Source organism: Molothrus aeneus, chromosome 4, assembly GCF_037042795.1.
Source record: "Molothrus aeneus isolate 106 chromosome 4, BPBGC_Maene_1.0, whole genome shotgun sequence".
Taxonomy (NCBI): Eukaryota; Metazoa; Chordata; class Aves; order Passeriformes; family Icteridae; genus Molothrus; species Molothrus aeneus.
The window spans coordinates 41,498,204-41,518,581 of NC_089649.1; the positions used below are offsets into that span (position 1 = coordinate 41,498,204).

The 20,378-nt window shown below is 38.7% G+C and overlaps 1 protein-coding gene across 1 annotated transcript in view; it reads left to right on the plus strand.

Annotated features, from left to right (window-relative positions):
- Nucleotides 1–20,378, plus strand: part of SNX25 (sorting nexin 25) — an 83,231-nt gene that overhangs the window by 36,541 nt on the left and 26,312 nt on the right. The window contains exons 6-8 of the mRNA XM_066548332.1: nt 2,563–2,633; nt 12,860–13,050; nt 20,164–20,295. Of these exons, the coding sequence (XP_066404429.1) occupies nt 2,563–2,633; nt 12,860–13,050; nt 20,164–20,295 (394 nt within the window). The remainder of the gene's footprint in view (nt 1–2,562; nt 2,634–12,859; nt 13,051–20,163; nt 20,296–20,378) is intronic.

Consider the following 20,378-nt stretch of genomic DNA (forward strand, 5'->3'; position numbering starts at 1 on the left):
TATTCCTTTAATTTTTGTAGGGAAATCAGGGGGGCTGATATTTTCATAAAAAGGAATTTGCTGATTTCTGGGGAGCTATTTTGGGTTTGTTTGTTTTCCTATCGTACCTTTACCATCTGAAACGTTGAATTTGCTGGGGGGAATGGGGTGAGAAAAACAAACCAGCAAAGCTTTCACAGAAGGGACCATTGTATGGTTATACACTAATGTCCTTCAAACTCGCTTTTCTAATGTTTCATTTCTTTGATGTTTGTCATGAAGGGAGCAGACTTTTATACCTGTATTACCAAGTTTTCACAAAGAGTGTTGTCCCTGCCTTTCAAGAGAAACAGTGAAATTTCCCCTTCATTTCCCCTCAGACTGAAGTTAGCATGGATTAACTGGAATTCTGCTACAAATAAGGAAGAAAAGTTGAGTTCTTTCACATCAGCTGTAGAACATGTACCTTCTCTATCAGGAGAAGACTAAAGATAAAAGACCTGCTGGGTTAAAAACATAGTTGAGAACAAATAATAAGGAAATAAGCCGGTGGATAGGTTTAATTCTGCTCTCAGGTTCAGCATTGTATTTATTCTGATATTTATCGTTACAGCAGCAAAAAGTCTCAACAGAGTTCACTGTAAGAAAGACCATTACTATTGGCTCTGTATCATCTTTTACCTAAGAAATGAGAGAAGTGCATAAATAGAACAGAGAATAGGGAAGAAGGAAGTAAAAAGGATGTGAAGCCATGAAGGGTCCAGTTTATCAAGTACAGTCACTTCTTCAAAGTTAAATTAATACATCACATTTGAAATGTCCTTAGATGTTTAATCACCAGCACCACAGAATATCTATTAGCTGGAATATTTGGAACAGGGAGAAAAGGGTCATAGCGTGGCAGTGTAGCAAGGGGGTGTTTCTGGTGCAGTGTTGTACAGCACTCCCACTGAATAGTTGCAGCAGGAGCCCAATTCTTGGGAGGAACAGACTAAATAGCATCTTTGGGCATGTAACTCCAAGCATCTCCCATATTAAAGTAACACAAAGAACACGAAAAAAGAGATGCCAAGTATTGGTAATAAAAACACGTGAAACTGTGAAAGTGAACAAATGGGAGGGAATCTAGAAGGAAAAAAATGGCAAGATAAGTGGGAACTACCTTTCATGTGCAGTTGGTTGTCTGTATTTTGTTTGATAAATTCATTATTTCACAGTTAGCCTGCAACACCCGAGTGAGGTGAATGAGTGTCATTGCAGTGCATTTACAGATCACATAATCAATGCATCAAAAGTCTAACTTAGTTGCTCTGAATAATTTGGGAAGTCTTTGTCTGAGTGGGGAGTTAACTGTGGGACTTCCTATGCACCACAGCACCACCCTTACTATGGGGCTGTTCTTCCTCTGATGGACTGGGCAAGAACTCTGCTGGTGGGTGGAAACAATCAAAATACAGTAATGGCAGAAGGAAGTAATGTTACAAAAATTACAGGTTTTCAAACAGATTATCAGGTTTCAATTTGATAACTGAAGAATCTGCTGCAGAAAAAAATCTGGAAATGTAGTTGTGAGTGTATGCTGTGTGTATAAAACTGTGTATACAAAGAGGCAGAGACAATCAAAATCCTAAAAGAATTTTAGGAGGCAAGAGAAATGGGGGAATTGAATGATGTAGGTGAAAAAAGTTGACATGAAGAAAGAGAAATATGTTTTAAGGACCACATGTTCTTTCTTAAATGGAGAATAAGTCATCACAGAAATAGCAGCCTTTCCAGGAGGCTTCAGCTTTCATCTAAGAGATAACCTGCTAGATAGCAAATTCACTGGAATACTTGCTTTCTTACCAGTATCAATTGCTACCAAAGTAAGTGCATTGAAAGGAATTGGAGTGTTATGACCTGGACTTTGACATTTATGAGACTTAACTGACAGTGATTTTCTTTGCTGAGTGCATGGTATTTGTTAGTTTATATAAATAATTTCTTTGCAAAATCAGTTTCACTTAAAATTCAGTTTGCTAGCTGCATTAACTGACTGCTATTGTTTAGTGTAGTTTTAGGTGATAAACATGTTTTATTCCTGGAGTGTAATACTTTGAGGTTTTACATATTTTAGTGTAATTTGTTTCTTCTATAGATTTATATATGCTCCATTTTGAGTGGATTGGCTGGAAGAACCTTACAGATGGCTCTTTTCTTTTAAACTGAACTACCATGCTGGTTTCCTATGAAAACTTATATTTAATGTTTAGAGTGTGACTTTATATTGTGACTTAATATAGTCTTATGAATATTACCTGTCTGTGCAATGCCATCAGTTGAGAGAAGAGTGCAGTGTTATTGCTAGTTGAATGTCTCATTTTCAAGATAATGTGTTTTCCCTGCTCCATGTACACACTGCTCCTTAGGTTTCAGGTATACTGTGAGATTATTCTGTTTCTATGTGAGGAGGAATTAGAAGTATTTTGATTTTTATTAATTCTTAAGCGTGCTGTATGAAGAACACATTGTAAAAATTTAATACCATGTTTTTTTCTTCTCCTCCCTCTCTTCACCCCTACTCCCTACTGTTTTTAAAATTAGGTATCAAATTGTAGTGGAAATAGTTCAGGCAACCACAATCAGCAATATTCCCCAAGTGAAGAGACAGAAAGGTAAGATTCCAACATCTGTTGTTTTCATTTTGAAAAGCTGTTTGAACTCCTGCCATACATATGCAATCAGTGTGTGTGGGTTTTTTAGACAGATTTTAGGAATGCTATGCCTTTAGTATTTTGGTTCTGTTTCATTTGTCTGAATCTTCCAGAAGCTCACATGGTATGATTATCCCCCCTACCCTGTCTTCATCTAAGCTGATGGATCATGAGAAAGGTCATATTATGATACATTTATTTTCAGAACTTGCTGCAACTGGGAATTCTGACATTACAAATTCATATGCTGAGAATCATATTCCACTTTCTTGTTCATACAATCTGTTCCTCAAAATCTCAGTCTGTCCTCTTTTCAAAACACTGAAGAAGGAATGATACAGCATAATTTGTCAGTCAATTATTTTGACTTTTTAATGTATTATGTTTTTGAGTTGCAATAAAGAGTTATCTTCATTTTCTGCAATGATTTGGCAATGGCTGCCTTTTTAAAAGCAGTGCAGATTATAGTCACACTTGTATTTATTACATATACTACTTTTTATGGCTCTCAAAATATGTAAAAACTGAGGTATATCATCAGGAGATGATCTTAATGGCAAAATTACTGACTAAATCATTGCTTAGGGAGGTATACTTGTATCAATGCATAATAAAAAGGCATCAGATAGTAAAATTAATTTCTTTGTAAATAAATACAAAAGATTTTAGGTTCTTATGTGATCTGAATCTCTCTCTAGGTTAAAAAAATCCTTTTCTAGTTCCTTATATCAGAAAGGAAAACTTTAAAAAGTATATTCAAGTGTAGTGAAAAATGCAGAAACAGAAAATGAACATGCTGTGGGGTGGGGAAGTTTTTGACAATCTGAAGAGTTTGAGGTCCATGCTCAAGTTTTGGAAAGTATAAGGTTGTCAATACCAATTATACTTTTTGTTTACTCTCTAAAATAGAGCTAAATGTGTATTCCAGTAGGCTATCCTGCTTGTATTAAACCAAGATAAAAGGAAAAGTAGGCATTGGTTTTTATTCAAGTGTACATTATAGAAAGTTATTAATATTTTTCAGATAAAAGATAATTGAATGGAAAGTCTGTTTCATAAAGTAATAAAATGAGAATTGGGAATTTAACTCTGAGAGCATTATGAAAAATCAAATCTTGCTAAGCCTGTATTTCCATTTGTGCTACCATTGGTCTTTTTGAGACAATAATTGATTTGGGAAATATTTTGATACAGTTCATGTTCCTACAATGAATTATTTATTAATTAATTCTCCTCTATCTCACTTGACTTTATCTGTTTAAATATCTACTGTTCTAAATCATGAATAGAAGATTTTTTTTTTGAAGCTACAATTGTCTGTTGCTGCAGAACAGATACAAAAATATAGAGTTGGTGGTATGTGGTAAAGTTGATTCTGCATTTTATGGGCTCTTGATTTCTACCTGTACTAAAAAAAAAACCAGCCTAACAAATTTCACTAGGTGGTGCATTGACTTTTATTATTATGATATGGACTTTTATTTTTTTGTTTATTCCTATGGTAACATTATAAATAATTTAAGGGTTGATGACCACTGCTGGCTCTGTTAGCTATTGGGGCTAACCCTTTTGTTTATTAAATAGCCAGTGGTCATGCACATTGTCTGGAAAAGGTGATTTTTTTTTTTTTTGCTTGACACATATGAAACAGTGTTCCCAACAAAAGTATGCCAATACAGTCTTTTTATAGTTCACACAAATTTAGGGTAGATTTTTAATTTCAGTTATTCTACTCAGGTTTTCATCTACCAAAATTTTTCAGGCTCTCTGTATGCACAATAAATTCTTAAGAGGAATATCAGAATTGTAGAGGGGTAAAATTAGTTCTGAAGACCGTTTTGTGCCATATTTTTCCTAAAGGAGGTGGAGGCATTTTACCTAATGTGGTAATTAATATAATATGTTCCTGAATTTTAAAAACAAAAGGAAAAACTGTGATATCCTTCTTAAAATAAATGAAACCCAACAAGAAAACCCAGCACAGCTCACTGCTAACATAAAGATTGTTGAAATCTTGTAGAACAGACTGCCATGTTACTTAGCATCATGTTTTGATGTTTCCTTTTCTGGATGCTACATCGTAATGCTACCCCTGGATTTAATGGTGAATAACTAAATGTAAGCTTTATGCAAAATCAAAGTGTATCTGCACAATCTCATTCTGTCTTTCTCTTTTTAACCTTCTCCCCCAGCATGTGGTGCACACCTGCAGTGATGTGTAAGCATGGCAGCTGGATGAATATGACAGTTCCTTCTTTGCTGCTAAATGAGCTCTTGCCTTTTGTGTCAAGGGCATCTCTTAGCTTTGACCCCAACCTGGCAAGAGAGAGTCTTACTGATAGCTACTTCCTTCTTCCTGTGGCAAAGTTGGGTCCTGCTAATGTAACTGCTTCTTTAGTGCCTGGGTGTTGAACTAGAGCAGCTGAGCTCTGGCTGGCCAGCATTCTGCTCTCAAAGTGTAAGAGTAGAGCAAGTGTAGATAGTACGTATGTGGATGTAGAATCATAGAGTGGTTTGGGTTGGAAAGGGCCTTTAAAAATCCTCTACTCCAGCCCCTGTGCAATGAGCAGGTACATCTTCAACTGGACTGCTCAGAGTCCCATCCACCTCACCTTGAATGTTTCCAGGGGTGGGACCACCTCTCTAGGCAGCCTGTTCCAGTGTTTTGACATCCTCATTGTAAAAGACACTCCTTTTATGTAATCCAAATTGTCCCACTTTTGGTGTAAAACCATTGCCCCTTTGTCCTGTTGCAACAGGCCCTGCCAAAAAGTCTGTCCCCATCTTTCTTACAGACCTCTTTTAAGTACTGAAGGGCTGCAGTTGGGTGTCCCCAAAGCCTTCTCATCTCTGGGCTGAGCAATCCCAGCTCTGTCAACCTTTCTTCTTGGGAGAGGTATTCCATCCCTCTGATGGTCTTCATGGCCCTCCTCTGTCTTTCATGTGCTGAGGTCCCCAGAACTGGATGCAGTACTCAGCTGGGGTTCCACACAAGAGTGGTCTCAGCCTCCATCATTTGGAAATATGGGAGCTCCCTGAGGCAGTGTTTTCAATGGAAGAAGGAATAAGCAAAAACCTGAGGAGCAGTTAGTGTAGCAGAGTGGCCAAAACTCTGCAGTAGTGAGCACTTAACCACTATTTATTCTTTTAGCAAAAGAAGCATTGCACAGCCACATGACTAGCAATCAGTATTCCTGAGCAGGACTGTGGGCTTTTTACTATTGGTTAAGAAGACATAATTAAGTCTCTAAAACTGACCAAAAATACTTACTTTTTTCCAAATAGATTAGGTGTCTATTATTAAAGGATGAATAGCCTGAGGACTAGATTTCAGACTGACTTCTCATAGGGGCTACAGTTACCTGACCTTTTTACTATTTTATTTGGTGATGCCAAAGTATGCATTTAATGTTGGTGCCCAGTAAGGTGGGAGAGGAAGGCTTGTTGCTCAGTAAGGACAGGGTTCTTTACACTTTTTAACTAGTGCTGGTGCCACCTATTGGCAAAATATTTAGCTGTTAGGACACTAATAAAACCAGAGAGTATTTTAATGTACTTCTACACATGATTTTATTAAACTCTCTGTAGTTAAACAATGGCATGTTGTAGGATTTATTCCTTATCAGATTTCTATCACTTGAATCTGCTGGTATGTGAGCATAAGAGAGCAAACAAAAATGTACAGAAGCATCTGATTCATGTTAAGCAGTAAGTTTTGCATTTGGCTCCCTGAGAGAGTCAAAGGTCTAAAATGTTGGGACACAAAGTAATGTGAGAAGTTTGCAGTCTGATGCCAGCTGTGGGTGGATGATAGAATTTCTGTGGCCAGGAGAATTGCTTTTGGCTGTTGCACAAGTTGAATAAGAAACATAACACAGCATTATTGTTTCTAGAGGGGTAGATAGTTTATTTTGGAGCAGTGCAGGCCACTGTAAATAGAAGCTGTTTCCTTGCATTCTGACACTGCACTTCCCTCTTTTACACTGGCACAAAAGGGCAGAATCTGGTGTGTACATGTTCACTTTTCCAACAGTGTCTTCCTCTGTATCTTCTTCCAAAATGGTCATGATCACTCAAGCAGTGAGTGTAGGAGACAGCTTGGTTTTGGGGTAGTTTTGTTGTTGTTTTTCTTTGTTTGTTTAATTTGTTTGGTTTTTCTTCCTGTTGGTATTTTCAGATGGTACCTCTCTCTACAGTCACATGTGCTATGGTTCAAAGAGTCACATGCTTCTACACCTTTAATTATAAACAACTCTCCTCATCTTACCTTTTGGTTCGGATTCATTCTAAATACTGAACTAATTAAAACTGAAGCTAAATTTTAAGTATTTCAGTTGTTTGTTGGTTTGCTTTTATTTATTTTACAAAACCTATCTTATCTGCTGAAGATTTTGAAGGACTCTAAATGCTTATCTGAAAATGTTTACTGCATTTTGATCTATTAAAGCAGTTTGTAAGAGGACAAATACCTGGATTAGGCATTATAGCATGAATGACAGATGATATGCAAGTTTCTAGAAGCAAGAATCTTAAATTTTTGTAAAGAAAAGGTATCGAAAACACCAAATGGGAAATAGCGACAAAAGTAAATTGTTATAATAACTTGATATTTGCTGTAACATGAATAGGAAGCTGCTTAAATACACTGGTGCTAATTTTAACAGACACACAGACACATTTTTGTTTCTTCTCATACTGATAATTGTATTACAGGATCTTAGCAGAATTTTAGCAAGGTTCTTTTACTAGCTGCTTTTTAAAACAAACCCCAAAAATACACGTACCTTGTCTTAGGGCAACACAGAGCAGGTCTCTCAATAGATTTCTTTGTAAAGGGATTTGTTTGATTTGCCTTTTAATTTTCTATGCCCTCCACCTTACACATGACTTTACAGTATGAATGGAAACCACCCTTGGATGTGACTGGATGGGGCTGTTTTTCAGACACTGCAGTGTAATCAACCCCAGGGCATCCCTGTTGAGAAAACTGCTCGTTTTCAAGCAGGGATTGTGAGACAGATCAAATAAGCAGCCATTTCTGTGTGGAGAAATCTGCTGCCTTGCAGCAGAAGATTTCTCCTGCTGAGCCTTCCCACTGTGTGTCTAGATATTTGCTTTTATAAGCAAAGCTGACAAGTGGCACAGGAACAGGCCTGGCTCTGGGCAGGCCTCTCAGGTGCTGTGGTTCTCAGAGGCTTGAATGTTCAGCTGTAAAAAGGGACTTTAAAAAAAAAAAGACTGTGGGCTAGCTTAGTTATGTGGGTTGTGATGTGTGGGTTTTGTCAAGATGATAATATAAAGTGAAGTAAAATGGGTACTGGTTCCAGAAGATTACAGATGCCATGTAACTTAATTATGTCAAAACTCTATTATGATTCCTCCCCCTGACCTGCATCCTCCACACAGGAATAAACATTCACACACAATTATTTTTGCACAGTTTTCTGGCAAGGCTTAAAGAGCTGACATTGTGCCTGCACGTCATGCTCAAGCAGTAAGTGTGCAGGGAATCCATGTGCATGAGGGTAAAGGTTACAGAGTCTGTGGTACATTTATTTGCTTTTAGTTGTGATTTGCAAATCAGCTTTGTAGGGGAAGTTTTTCTTTCTGTTCCTGAGATCCTTTGTGTCTGCTAGTGATGGTAATGCATCTCTCAGTTGGGGATGCTGTGCAGTGGAAGAGGGAGGGCAGAGGCTGACTGGTCAGATAGATGTGACCAAAGGGGTTGCAAGGACCTGCAGACAGAGGCTCTCTGTGGTGGATTTTATTTTACTCTATGGTACATCCTGACTCCCAGGCTCAGCTTTGCCTTACTGCTGCTGGAGTTTTTATTTTTCTCAGCTGTGGCTGTGAGTGGGAGGCTGTGTTGTATGACACACTGCTAATGATCAGAGCCTAACTTGTCCATGGTCTCCTGTAAGCCCCTTTTCCCAGACCTGTCTGTGGAAGTGGTTGGGATTTAACACTTCTTTTTCTCAGTCTTTTGTCAGACCAGAGGAGAGCTGCCCAAGGTCCTTTCCTTGGACCTTGGGCAGTAGAAGGACAGTGTCTGCTATTCTTAAAGGTCATCCTGCTCTCACAGAATTGAACAAATGCTTTTCCAGGCCTATGTAGGCTTTTAAAACTTGTAATTCAAGGTTTCTACGATTGGAGGAGGTCTATAAAGACTTGTAAGTTATATATAAGGTTCCAGTTACTGCTTACACAAAAATATTAAATTGATCTTCACTACTTAAATACTAAGCATGGCATTTAGGAGGCCCTGTATGTGCTTAACCTGGCTCTTGGAAAAAATCTTGCAAAAAACCTTGTGATGGGGAGTATGTGTGTTGCTCCTTCAGTGACAGGTAGGGCTGATCAGTGCTGTTGCATGTGCTGCCAGGTGTCATGGATTTGTAGTTACTGAAACTATAAAGGAACAAGAACTTGTGTTTTCAGTTTTATTCATGCTTTTGCCATATATAACTTTGTAGGTAAAATGAGAAATCTCTGCCTTCTGCTGGTACTACTAAGAGGTCATGCATGTCTAAAATACAGTTAAGTTTCTGCTTTAAGCAAATTTGCATTATTTTTGTTTATCCTCCAGTGTGCTTAAGGATAATAAAGGTTGTGTGACATTTTGTGGCATGACAATTTGGAAGGCCCCATATTCTGACTTAAAAATAGATGATGTGAATATGTACTTCAGTTTGATCTATTTAATAGATATAAACCTCCTCAAGTACCAAGGCCACCATAGGGGGGAAAAAAGAAGAGGAAAGAAAATTAGGTATGAGAAATCACTTTGCAGAAATCGTTTTGGTGGATTAGGATATGCTTCTGGGGATGTACTTCTAGCTTAGCTCAAGTCAAGATAGGAGTGATTTAGAAGACAGTGTGGAAGCTTTGTCAGAAATTACTGCAGATGTGCTAAAATGCATAGAATAAGACAATTTGCACAGGTAGCATAGCTTTGATTGCTTGGTAAGTTTGAGCTCATTTCAACTATTTATATTTTAATGTTGTTTGGTGCAAATTGAATTGTCTACAACTGCGGATTGATAAGCAGAGTTTGAAATTCAGCTTTTGGTACTAATTGCTTTGGGTTGCCTTTGGGAGAAGTGCACAGGACCCTTCTGGGATTTGAAATTCCTCCATGGCAGTGCATGTCCTGTCAAAATTTCCCCAGATAAGGAGAATTATTTTGGAGGAAGTTAGTAAAACACTTTGCTCCTTTGAAGGTGGAGGCTCTGCTCAGTTGCTGTTGGTAAAGTGTATGCAGCTTGTGGGCAGGAAATCCCAAAGTAGCATCTTTCTTGTCTTGCTGATAAGGAGTGATTTTTGTTTGTTTTTAATAATATTTTTTTAAAGAAATACCCAAAATGCAAAGTTGCTACTCTTTAAAAAAATATTACTCAAAGGATGCTTTTTTCCTCCTTGCATTGTGGTGAAACAGTCTCTTAGTAGCAGAAATCTACTTCTTTTCTATTTATTGGAGCTTGCTGGAGGGTATATGAATACATGCAAGCCTTTCCTTTTGTGCCTTTCTGGTTTTATTTGGTTTATGCAGTGATACCTGAATGTAAGGAACATCATCTTTCCTGATGCTCAGAAATGGGGAAAATCACTCTTAATTCTGTCTCGGTATTTTGGTGATTATGGAATCAGACAAGAATATATTCAAAAGAGAAGTCTTCATAACTTAAAATATTGTTTTGATAGTGCTTAATAGGACAAAAGCAGAGCAGTTTAGGTCTGAAAATCTCTAAAATCTCAAAACACATTAAGGTTTGGAGAAAACCAGTGATCCACCTAACCTTCTCCAGCTGAGCTGAAAATGCTTCTCCTGATTTGCTAGCTTATCTTTCATCATTTGGAAGAGGGAAGTGTTAGTCCCCAGTTCCATGCTGTCTTTCCTGCCCTGTAGCACATCAGCCCCATTGTGTGCTGCTCTGCTTTTCAGCAGCCTCTTGTTTATGTGTGAAGGATGTCACTGGCCCTTTCACAGTGCCTAGTCCTGTTTATCCATGGAGCAGAAACAGGCTGGCAGCGTCAGCTTTCGAACTGCCCTGAGTGATGCTTGGCTGGAGCGGCTCCTTTTGGATATGAAGAGCTGAGGTAAATGTTTTTGAAGGGTCTCTGTTAAGACAGGAAATAATCACTGGAAATGGTGGGCTCATTAATCTCTCCTGGGGGCCTGCTGCAGTCGCAGGATGATAAGATTTCAAGTGAAGTAGACATGCATACTTTGAAAACCCTTCAAGAATGCCTTGCTCCCATCAAGAAGGGTACTTTTGTTTTAAGAAGGCTGAGTGATCATTGCATTGTACTGTTTGTGGGTTTTCAAGTATGCATTATGAGCCCAAAGCATTTAAACTATTGAAAGAATTGATAACTTGTAAAAATCATCTCAGAGTCAACTGCAGCAAGGAGAAGGTCGGGGTTTTAATCTTAAAGTTCTGTTCCTGTATTTGTAATAGCTGTAAATGTTTTGATTTGGGGGAGAGCATTGTTCTGTCCTTAAGGTATTTTCCTTTCCTTTTCTCTCATTAATACTGGTACTTCTGTTTAGGGAACTGAAAGACTAAATTAAATGCTCTGTTGACTTCCCTGTGGAGATAACATGCCAGGAAAACAGATGGCTTTTTTTTTGGGTAATTTTATCATTTGCTTCAGTGAGTATCATCTCTTTAGTTTCTTTAGTTCACTATTATATGGCAGCTCAGATGCAAATGATACTCATCCATTAAAATACTAAGAGTATTTGTATCAGGTACCATCCCTACCAACATAAATACATAAAGGAAATCAAGTGAGATTAAAGATATGGGCGAAGATAATGGGAGAATATCTGGACTCAGTTATGTGTAGAACTTCAGGGAGCTCCATGTACCTTGAGTTGTCCTTCAGTATGCAAAAGACAACTTAGAGTTGCATCCAATACTTACATGTGGCTTTAAGTTGGAAATATAAGGATAAAAACAGTTATAAAAGGAGAAGTCGCCATAATGTATTAGAAACTTGCTTAAAATAGGGATTTAAAATAATTTCTGAGAGACTTCCTTTTTGCTGTGTTTGCAGTCACAAACCTAACTATGTAGTTGTTTATTAACAGCAACTCATGTGAAAATCAAATGCTGTTTTTATCTACATGATTTTGCTAGCATTTAATGGTTTGAAAACATAGTAGAATAGATCCTTACTATTTATCCCTGGGCAGTCAGATAATCCAGAGCCAAGTAAAAGCCAAGTACTTTGCTACTGAATAATAGCCCCAGCCCAAAAAAGCATGAATGTTATCATTGAGCAAGAGGAAAATAAAACCAGTGTATAAATGTAAATCAGTTGCATCCTGCAGATATTAAACATGATTTCTGCACAATAAGGTTTTATATCTGCTTTATCTGCTGCTCTTTTTTTTAAACCCTGGTAATTAGCTGAAGGGGATGGAATGTAGAATGCACAACCATTGCACTGGCTATAACTAAGTCTTATTCAGCTGACTGTCATCTTCACATTACTTTACTTTCTAACAGTACTGTGCAGTGTTGGTGTGGCATTATAAGATTTTTTTCTTAGTCATCTGACCATTTTGAGTGAACTTTGGTCAGTTGTCTGGAGGGGATATTGTATGATACGCTGTTCACATCAGGCACAAGAGGTTTGGGTTTGCAAATAAGATGTGTGGGAATGTGTCATGCTGGGCTGGGGGGAAGAGAGCTCAGTCCCTCGTGACTCCAGGCAGTCAATGCTATGTTCAGTGAGGTATACTGGCCATCAGCTCCATGTGTTATCATTTGCCATGGCTGTAGGTAATTTCCTTAATGCCATCTGATAAATGTACATCCTGTATAGAGATCTTGGGCTGTGTCCTCCAACAAACTATAAAAAGAGCTGGGGGGGTTGGGTTTTGCTATGCATTTGAATAAGGATTTTTTTTCTCAACTTTTTTTGTGTAAACCCTTGAGTTATCATTGCAGAATGTTTCAAAATCATCATTCTGTTTCAAATGCAAACTTGCCAGTATCTGTACTGATGAGCATAGCTGATTCATGGATGACAGATGCTTTGATCAGACAGGTCACAGAAGCAGTGCTACAATATTTTCATGTCGTAAAATACTGCCTCTGATTTGCTTTTCACAGAAGCAATGGTACAAGGATGTTTTCCTGTTGTAAAATACTCTCTCTGATTTGCTTTATTCTTAGATTCAAAAGGAAAAGAAACTGCAGCAATGAAAGCTGACCTCCTAAGGGCTCGCAATGTGAAGAGGTATATTAATCAGCTGACAGTGGCAAAGAAGCAATGTGAGAAGAGAATAAGGCTCCTGGGAGGCCCTGCTTATGATCAGCAGGAAGATGGCATTTCTGATGAAGGTGATGGCCCTCCAAGTCAGAAGGTATAAATGGCATTGTCTGAAGGTCCTTCTAAGTGTTACCACTGGATCATGTTGCCTCACTGTCGTTAATCCCTCCCTTCCCCCAGGAGTTCAAGTACAATTTAATTGCTGCTTGGTTTATTTACCCTGGGAAAAGGTTACTGAAGTACCTGAAAAGACACATTAGTTGCTCAGCTTGGAATACTGTGCAATGTGAAACTTCACAGAGGGCTGAGTGGCTTGTAAGCACGTGTGATTTTTCAGACCTACCACCTGTAGGGAGTTAATAAGGACATGCAGCTTAGCAGCTTTTGTGAAAGTAGCAACTTGCCTTCAAATAAAAGACTGCCAACATATGTGCAATATGTCTTTGGCCCTCGTTATACTTACTTTAGGAGATATGTGTGGGTTTTGAAGATACTGAATTATTCAAAAGTAAACACTTACGGAAGGCAATTGACAAAACTCTGAGCAGTTGTTGCAGAAAATCTTTGGCAAAGCTGCTGTGACTGAATGGTGGTTTTCAGTATCACTGTAGTCTGGAATTAGAAGTAACTATTGTGTTGGCCAGCATCTACAAAAATAAAATAACTACTTAGCCTTGCAAATCTTTAAAAATTTTACTGACTTCTTTTGTAATCTGCTCTGTTCCCTTTGGGCAAAGCATAGTAGCTGATGTATTCAAATGTGAAAAGATTTTATGTTTTTCATGTAGGTAGGAAATAGCTTTTCTTTTCCTGCAGGGATCTTTATTTTCATTATGGCCTTATAATAATTGTAACTTAGTAGCATATTAGAAGAAGTAGAATAATGGAGAAATAGTTCCTACTTTTTGTATTTTGTTTTTTCTTGAGTAAGGTCTGAAACATAATGATTCCTTACTCCCCACTTGTCCCTAGAGCATGATTTCAGGTGGTGTGTCATAGATTGTGCCAAGACAGTCCTGATCTCTTTCCTGAAGTTGAATGCAGCAAGTGGTGCCAAGAGGAAAAGAGAGCTGGGAGCATGTGGCAGCCCTGCATGAGCCAATGATGCCACTTTTGATGCCTGCTGAGATGTTATCAGCTTTTCTGGATAGATACATGGGACATAAGATTGTTCAATACTGCAGTCCAGCAGTGAAGATGCACTTGATAGGGGCAGGGATTGGTCAGGAATATAATAAAATATAATATTGTAATTAAAATTAAAGGAATTCCTGAAGTTGATGTTGCATGTTTCATGAACCAATAGGGTTTTTTAGTGGGAGTTGCTGGCCTGGGGTTATATCCTGCAAATATACCAATGAGCAGCTCAATATTGAGTTAATGGTACTATTAATAGCAGTAATGACTTCTTGCAGAAGCATTTGTTGTGGTGATGGTGTAAACAGTGGGATCTGAGGCAGTTTTGCTTCTAAACTGTTGGTGTTTCTGTGATGAAGCCCTAGAACTCCTCTAATGTCATGTCAGTAGAGAAAATAGGAAAAGTGCTTCTCCCTTCTCTTGTCCCTGATTCTCCATTGCCAGGAAAGAAGCTGTGGGAGGCTGTTTGAGAGGGGGAGGCCATGCTGTCCCCTTTTGAGCACAGAAAAATGCTTAGCTGAGGAATCAGTCTTTCTTCACTGCTGCTCCTTCTTATCCTCCTCTAGCTCTGTTGTAGCTGCAGTCTGGGTACTTATTTCAGGGCAGCTGGTGTTATTTTGGATGTTGGCCCCTCCTATTTGGACAGTATTGACTGAACACTCAGGCTCTTTTCTAAGCAAAAGAGAGGCATTGTTTGGGATTTAGTAGGTAAGATACATTAGCAGGTTGCAGCTTGTGGCCCTTAGATATTAGAGTATGGTTGTGCTAACATTTCTATTAAGGTAGCATCTGAATTGCAGAACTAGCTTTTGCAGAAGAAACTGCATGTTTGCCTTCCTTTCTTCAACTTGCATGAAATAGGTCAGAAATGATATTTACTGATGGTGTTTTGAATTAATATTTTAGGTAAGTGTAGTGTAGAATCTTGAATACATTATTAACTTTGGGGAATTTTTGGTACTAGTTGAACAAAGAGTTGACTAGTGAATTAAACGTGTATTTTGATTTCACTTATGCATCCTATAGAAAGCTTTTTCTTGACTGCAGTAGTAGGGGAGTAATGGCATTGCTGGTAAAAAGTCTTTTATGCATGTTCTGATTATGGGCTTATATATGGAGATGGATTATTTGGAGCTGTCAGTGTTCTGTTTGACTATGTAGTCTTGTGATTTTTTAGTCATTTGATTTTGTACATGCTTCACTTACCTAATTTTCCTGAATCCAGGTTTTCTAGGGAAATCCTAAATATGTGAATTCTAATCAAATCCTTATAAGCAAACAAACAAACAGACAAACAAGCCACAGCTATTCTCTGAATCTGAGTTATGTCATTACCTCTGATCCTGATTTAAACTCTGCCCACAGTGTTAGATTTGTTTTTGGAGAAAACGCAGTTTGAGTAAGTGTAATATATAAAGCATGTCTTTATAGTCAGTGCTGTTTTAGTCCTTTTTCCTAGGAACTGTGCCTGCACAGCACACAAAAAATTAGTTGCATTTTTTGTCTGTGTTTATCCAGTGAATGGTTTTTTTCCCCTCTGTTGTGCTGAGCACAACAGCCACCACACCTTGTCTGTGAGATTTGACATATGGAGTCACAGCATCTTAGTGGAGCTGTTTTGTGGATCATGGGTTCTAGGAGGGGGTCTGGGGATCTGACCCTGAACTAGCTGTGAGATAGCAAGGAAACCATCTGAGTGTATTTTGAGATGGAATGAGCTCATGTTCACAATCCAGCTGATGAAAACGAAGATGAAACTGCTGCAGAACATCTTACTTCCCCTGCATCTGTGGATAGATGTTGATTTAACTGGTGACTTAGCAGATTTTCATAGTGATTTCTGAGCTTCAGATTGTAAGTACATATTATGTCAGGATACATCATGGTACAGAATTTGGGAAATGTTAAGAAACCAAGCTTCAATTGTTGTTGCCCGTTTGCCTGGTAATGGGTTTTCTTATGACAGAAGTATATTTGTGAACATGTGAGTCTCAAGGCAGGGACTTTTACATTAGTGTATGTGCAGTAAAATAGTCAGGTACCTTATGTGGTTAGTATATACTTTCTGATACTTATATAATCATTGCACTTAGTTCACATTGCTGTGACAGAGAGACTTCTGATGACTTGTTTCTTTTCAAAGCATAACGAGATAAATATAGGCTTTAATTTTGGTCAGTATATGGAAAAAACATTAGTTAAGGGTTTTTTAAAATACAACTTGGAAAAAGATATTTATCAGTAATGGTTTTTACATTTCACTTATTCCTGGCTTCTACCAAAAAAAAAAAAAAAGGAAAAAATCCAAAGCAGGAACCAGTTCTGCAGTCTCACTGTATGCTGTTATCCCAGCAGAAAATTAAATTTCCTTTAGTGACCCAAATGCTGTTCATCCCAACCATCTGCAGTGCTGTTACCAGCTTTATTTGGGCTATTCATTATAGGTCAGTGTGGTTGTAGTGAATGGGAATCTGGTGTGTTGCAAAGAAATACAATACCGTGCATCTAATCTGTGCCTAGTGCCTGTGCAGTCCTAAGTTACCTAGTTGCTCTATGTTCCTGTCCAGAGAGAGGTTGTGACTGTCCTTAGGGATTTAACAAGACAAGTCTCTGCTCTGTAAGGCCAGGGACAAGTCTCCTCTGTGGGCACATGCTAGGGATACTGGTTAAAGCATCCCACTTATGGAAAAAAATAGAAGAACCTAACCCTTTCCCAGTCTTAGGCACAGCCTGTGACCAGCTGTGATATATAAGTTACATTCCTGTTAAAGCAGGGAATTGATGTGGCAACACTAAAGCTTCTGGTTTTTCCAAACCCAGAAGCTGCTCTTGAGTTAACAGGATTTGAAGGGTTGCTGTGGAGGCTGATAATTCTGAGATTATATCTGCTAACTGGATATTAGATTTGAGGGTGTACAAATGCCCTAATGCCTGCCTATGTGCCAACATAGCTTAGAGTTTTGTGCTCTAATCCATGGTGATACTGAATCATAAAATGATCTTTTGCTGAGGATTACAAATTACTGCAGAACTTCTTTAAATCATGAAAGGAAGTAAGATCCACAGAACAGTTGGGTGCCAAAAAGGACTGTTGTGGTTTCTCCCCCAGGAGCAGCCAAGCCCCATGCAGCCCCTAGCTCACTCCCCCACCAGCAGGACTGGGGAGAGAATCAGAAGGGTAAAACCTAGAAAACTCATGGGCTGAGATAAAGACAGTTTAACAGGGAAAGCAAAAGCCACACACACAAAGCAAAACAAGGAATGAATTCACAGCTTCCCGTGGGCAGGCAGGTGTTCAGCCATCCCCAGGAGAGCAGGGCCCCATCACTTGTAACAGTGACTTGGGAGGACAAAGCCGTCACTCCAAACATCCCTCAAATGTCCCTCCCTTTACATACTGAGCATGCTGTCACATGGTCTGGAACATCCCTTTGGTCAGCTGGGGTCACCTGTCCTGGCTGTGTCTGCTCCCAGTCTCCTACACACCCCCAGTCTGCTCTGCAGTGTGGCAGTACCAAAAGCACAAAAGGCTTTGTGTAAGCTCTGCTTAGCATCAAAAAAGCATCTCTATGTTATCAGCCTTGTGTTTAGAACAAATCTAAAACATAGCCCCTGCCAGTCTCTTAAGAATGTTAACTTTACCCCAGCTGAAACCAGCACACATGCATTTATGATTTTTCACCTCAAAACTGAAACCCTCTTGTGTCTATCAGTGTTGGTGTTGGGGCTGTAACATAACACTTTTAGTACAGGACTGGTAACATTTAATGATTCCAGAATACTCCAGACTTAAAGAAAAATCAAGAAGACATTTGAGAGGTCTCATTTCTGCAAGGGAGTAAGCTTTTCTGCCATTAACTTATTTGTTTTAGCTTGCAAGGCTATCTATTAGGAGATTTGTGTAACCCTGTTGCTAGGCACCACTGCTTTGGTTACCATGGGGCACTGGTGCAATGGGTCCTTTGTTAGGTGGGAGAGGTGTTTGCACTTGCCTTGCTCCCTGCAGCAGCACTTAGCCCCAGTTACTTCTGAGAAGGCTTTGTTTGTTTGTTGGTTACCCTCCTTGTGGCAGCCAGAGTGGGTCTAGCTTGGGTCATGGAAGCATGGAGACCAGGGTGACCTCTCACTCAAGAAGTGACAGCACATGCTCCTTGTGATTTATTAACTGTGCTATTCACAGAGCTGACAGTCCCTGAGATTGGGAAAACATCTGTTTGAGGGGCTGGAAGACCCTCTTACACTTGTATTTTAAATCATTGTCCCTGGTAGAATGATTGAATAGAAAATATGATAGTGCACAGTAATGCGGCTAAATCACAGACTGGCCTTTAAATTGCCATGTCTGTGTTGTTCTTTTTGACAGCCTGATCACCATTTCTGTATTAAGCTTAGCTTGAGCAAGGTACTCTCTGCTTTTCAGTGAGGTTTATAGAATGAGCTTTTAAAGGCAGATATTCATATATCTGAATAGTTTTAAAGCTAAGAACAAAGTCATGTCCAGAAGATATTGGTATGGTAAAGGATAAAGGGAAGAATGGCAATGATTGTCACAGGGGAAATTTAAACATGTAAATGAGCATTTCATATAAGAAAAATATAATTTACTTAAACACTGCACAAAATTTGGGGGAGCTGTTTCAGACAAAACATAGGGGACTGCAGCTGTTAAAGAACCACATTTAGCTTGGCTTTTAAAGGCACTGATTTTATGCCAATAGTTGTGTATGTGCCCATGTAGGTGGTTTCCTCATGTGTAGCTTGAGACAATGAAACTGTTTTTCCTACATAATAACTTGGTTGCAGAGTTTCACAGGTGCTAGATTTAGGAAAATGAGCAATCATCCCAGAGAGGGAGGTATCCTGATGATGACCAGAATTGTATTATTATTGTTAGGTATCAGAAAACCCATATTAGAGAAATTATTAATGCCTCCATCTCAGAGTTCACGTCTTGCTCCAAACCAAATAAACTTTGCTATAAAATGCAAAGTCATAGGAAGACTCATTAGCCCCAGTGCCTGAGGACCTTCTTTCTTTTCAAAGGAAAAAGTGTGATTTGGTTGGTGCCTGTGAGAAACAAAGAAATTCAGACTACTTTAAGCAGTGTGTTTGGGTTCCTGGTGATAAAAGTAATGGCACTAAATAAGTGATATGAAAACTGGTTCAACTGCAAGACTGGAGGGTTGGAGGGAAAAGGTTGCTTGGTTTTGATGAGGAAACATCAAAAAATGGTCCTGTTTTTGGAAAATAGCAAAAACTTGGTCCTATTTTTCAGAGAAAGACAAGGTTATTAATTTTGTTCAGTATGGGAAGTTTTGATCATTTTGTCAGAGAAGTGTTTTGATTTCAGGTGTTTGTCTCAAAGAAAAGGCCTGGATTCACAAAAATAGTAGAGGATAAGGAAGTGATAATGGCTTTTTAATGCTACTTCTTAATGGCTGCAGCTTCTGCATGGGTACAGGAAGCCTGTGTTTCATTTCCTTTACTGCCTGATGTACACCCTCCTCACTCAGGAAAAGTCCTGAGCATTAGATCACAGAACATACTAGTTCCTGACTGTGTTTCTGATAGATGTTTTTCAATAACAGTGGGAACTGGGCACCAAATGCCCTGGCAGACAAGGTATTACATCTTTCTCTGTGTCTCTGGGAATAACTGAGATACATCTCAAAGCTCTGTGGGCTGTGGTATGGAAACTGTTGGTGTTTGAAACAAGAACAGATTATTTAGCTTTCAGGCTCCTCTGCTTTGCAGGAACATTGGAAGTTAAATTTTTGACAATAGCATTTCATGAGTGACTTGAAAGGCCATCTTAGTCCTTTGAAATGTATCCTGATTAGAAAGATGTGGAGGTATTTACTATCTGATAGAAGCATAGATGAATTTATCTTCTGAGTACTTAAAACTCTTTTTTTTTTTTTTAATGAAGCAAAACTATTACCGTAGGAGGTCTGTGTAGTTGAATCTAGGACACATTTGTGGGATGCATGGTGAAAAGATTTTCCCTATAAGGAAAGGAGTTAGAATTAGGCACTTTTCCAGTTTTTATTCTTAGTTTTCCCTTCTTCAGATTCTTCAGTTTGAAGAAATTTTGGCCAACCCTTCATACCGAGAGCACTTCCGGATCTACATGGAGAGGATGGACAAGATGGCTTTGATTGGCTTCTGGGAGTCTGTGGAAAATCTGAAGAATGCTAACAAGGTGGAAGAAGTTGCAAGCCTTTGTACATTGATGACACTGTGTGTTGTGGTATTGATGATAGGAAATGTCTTCATATTTCTGAA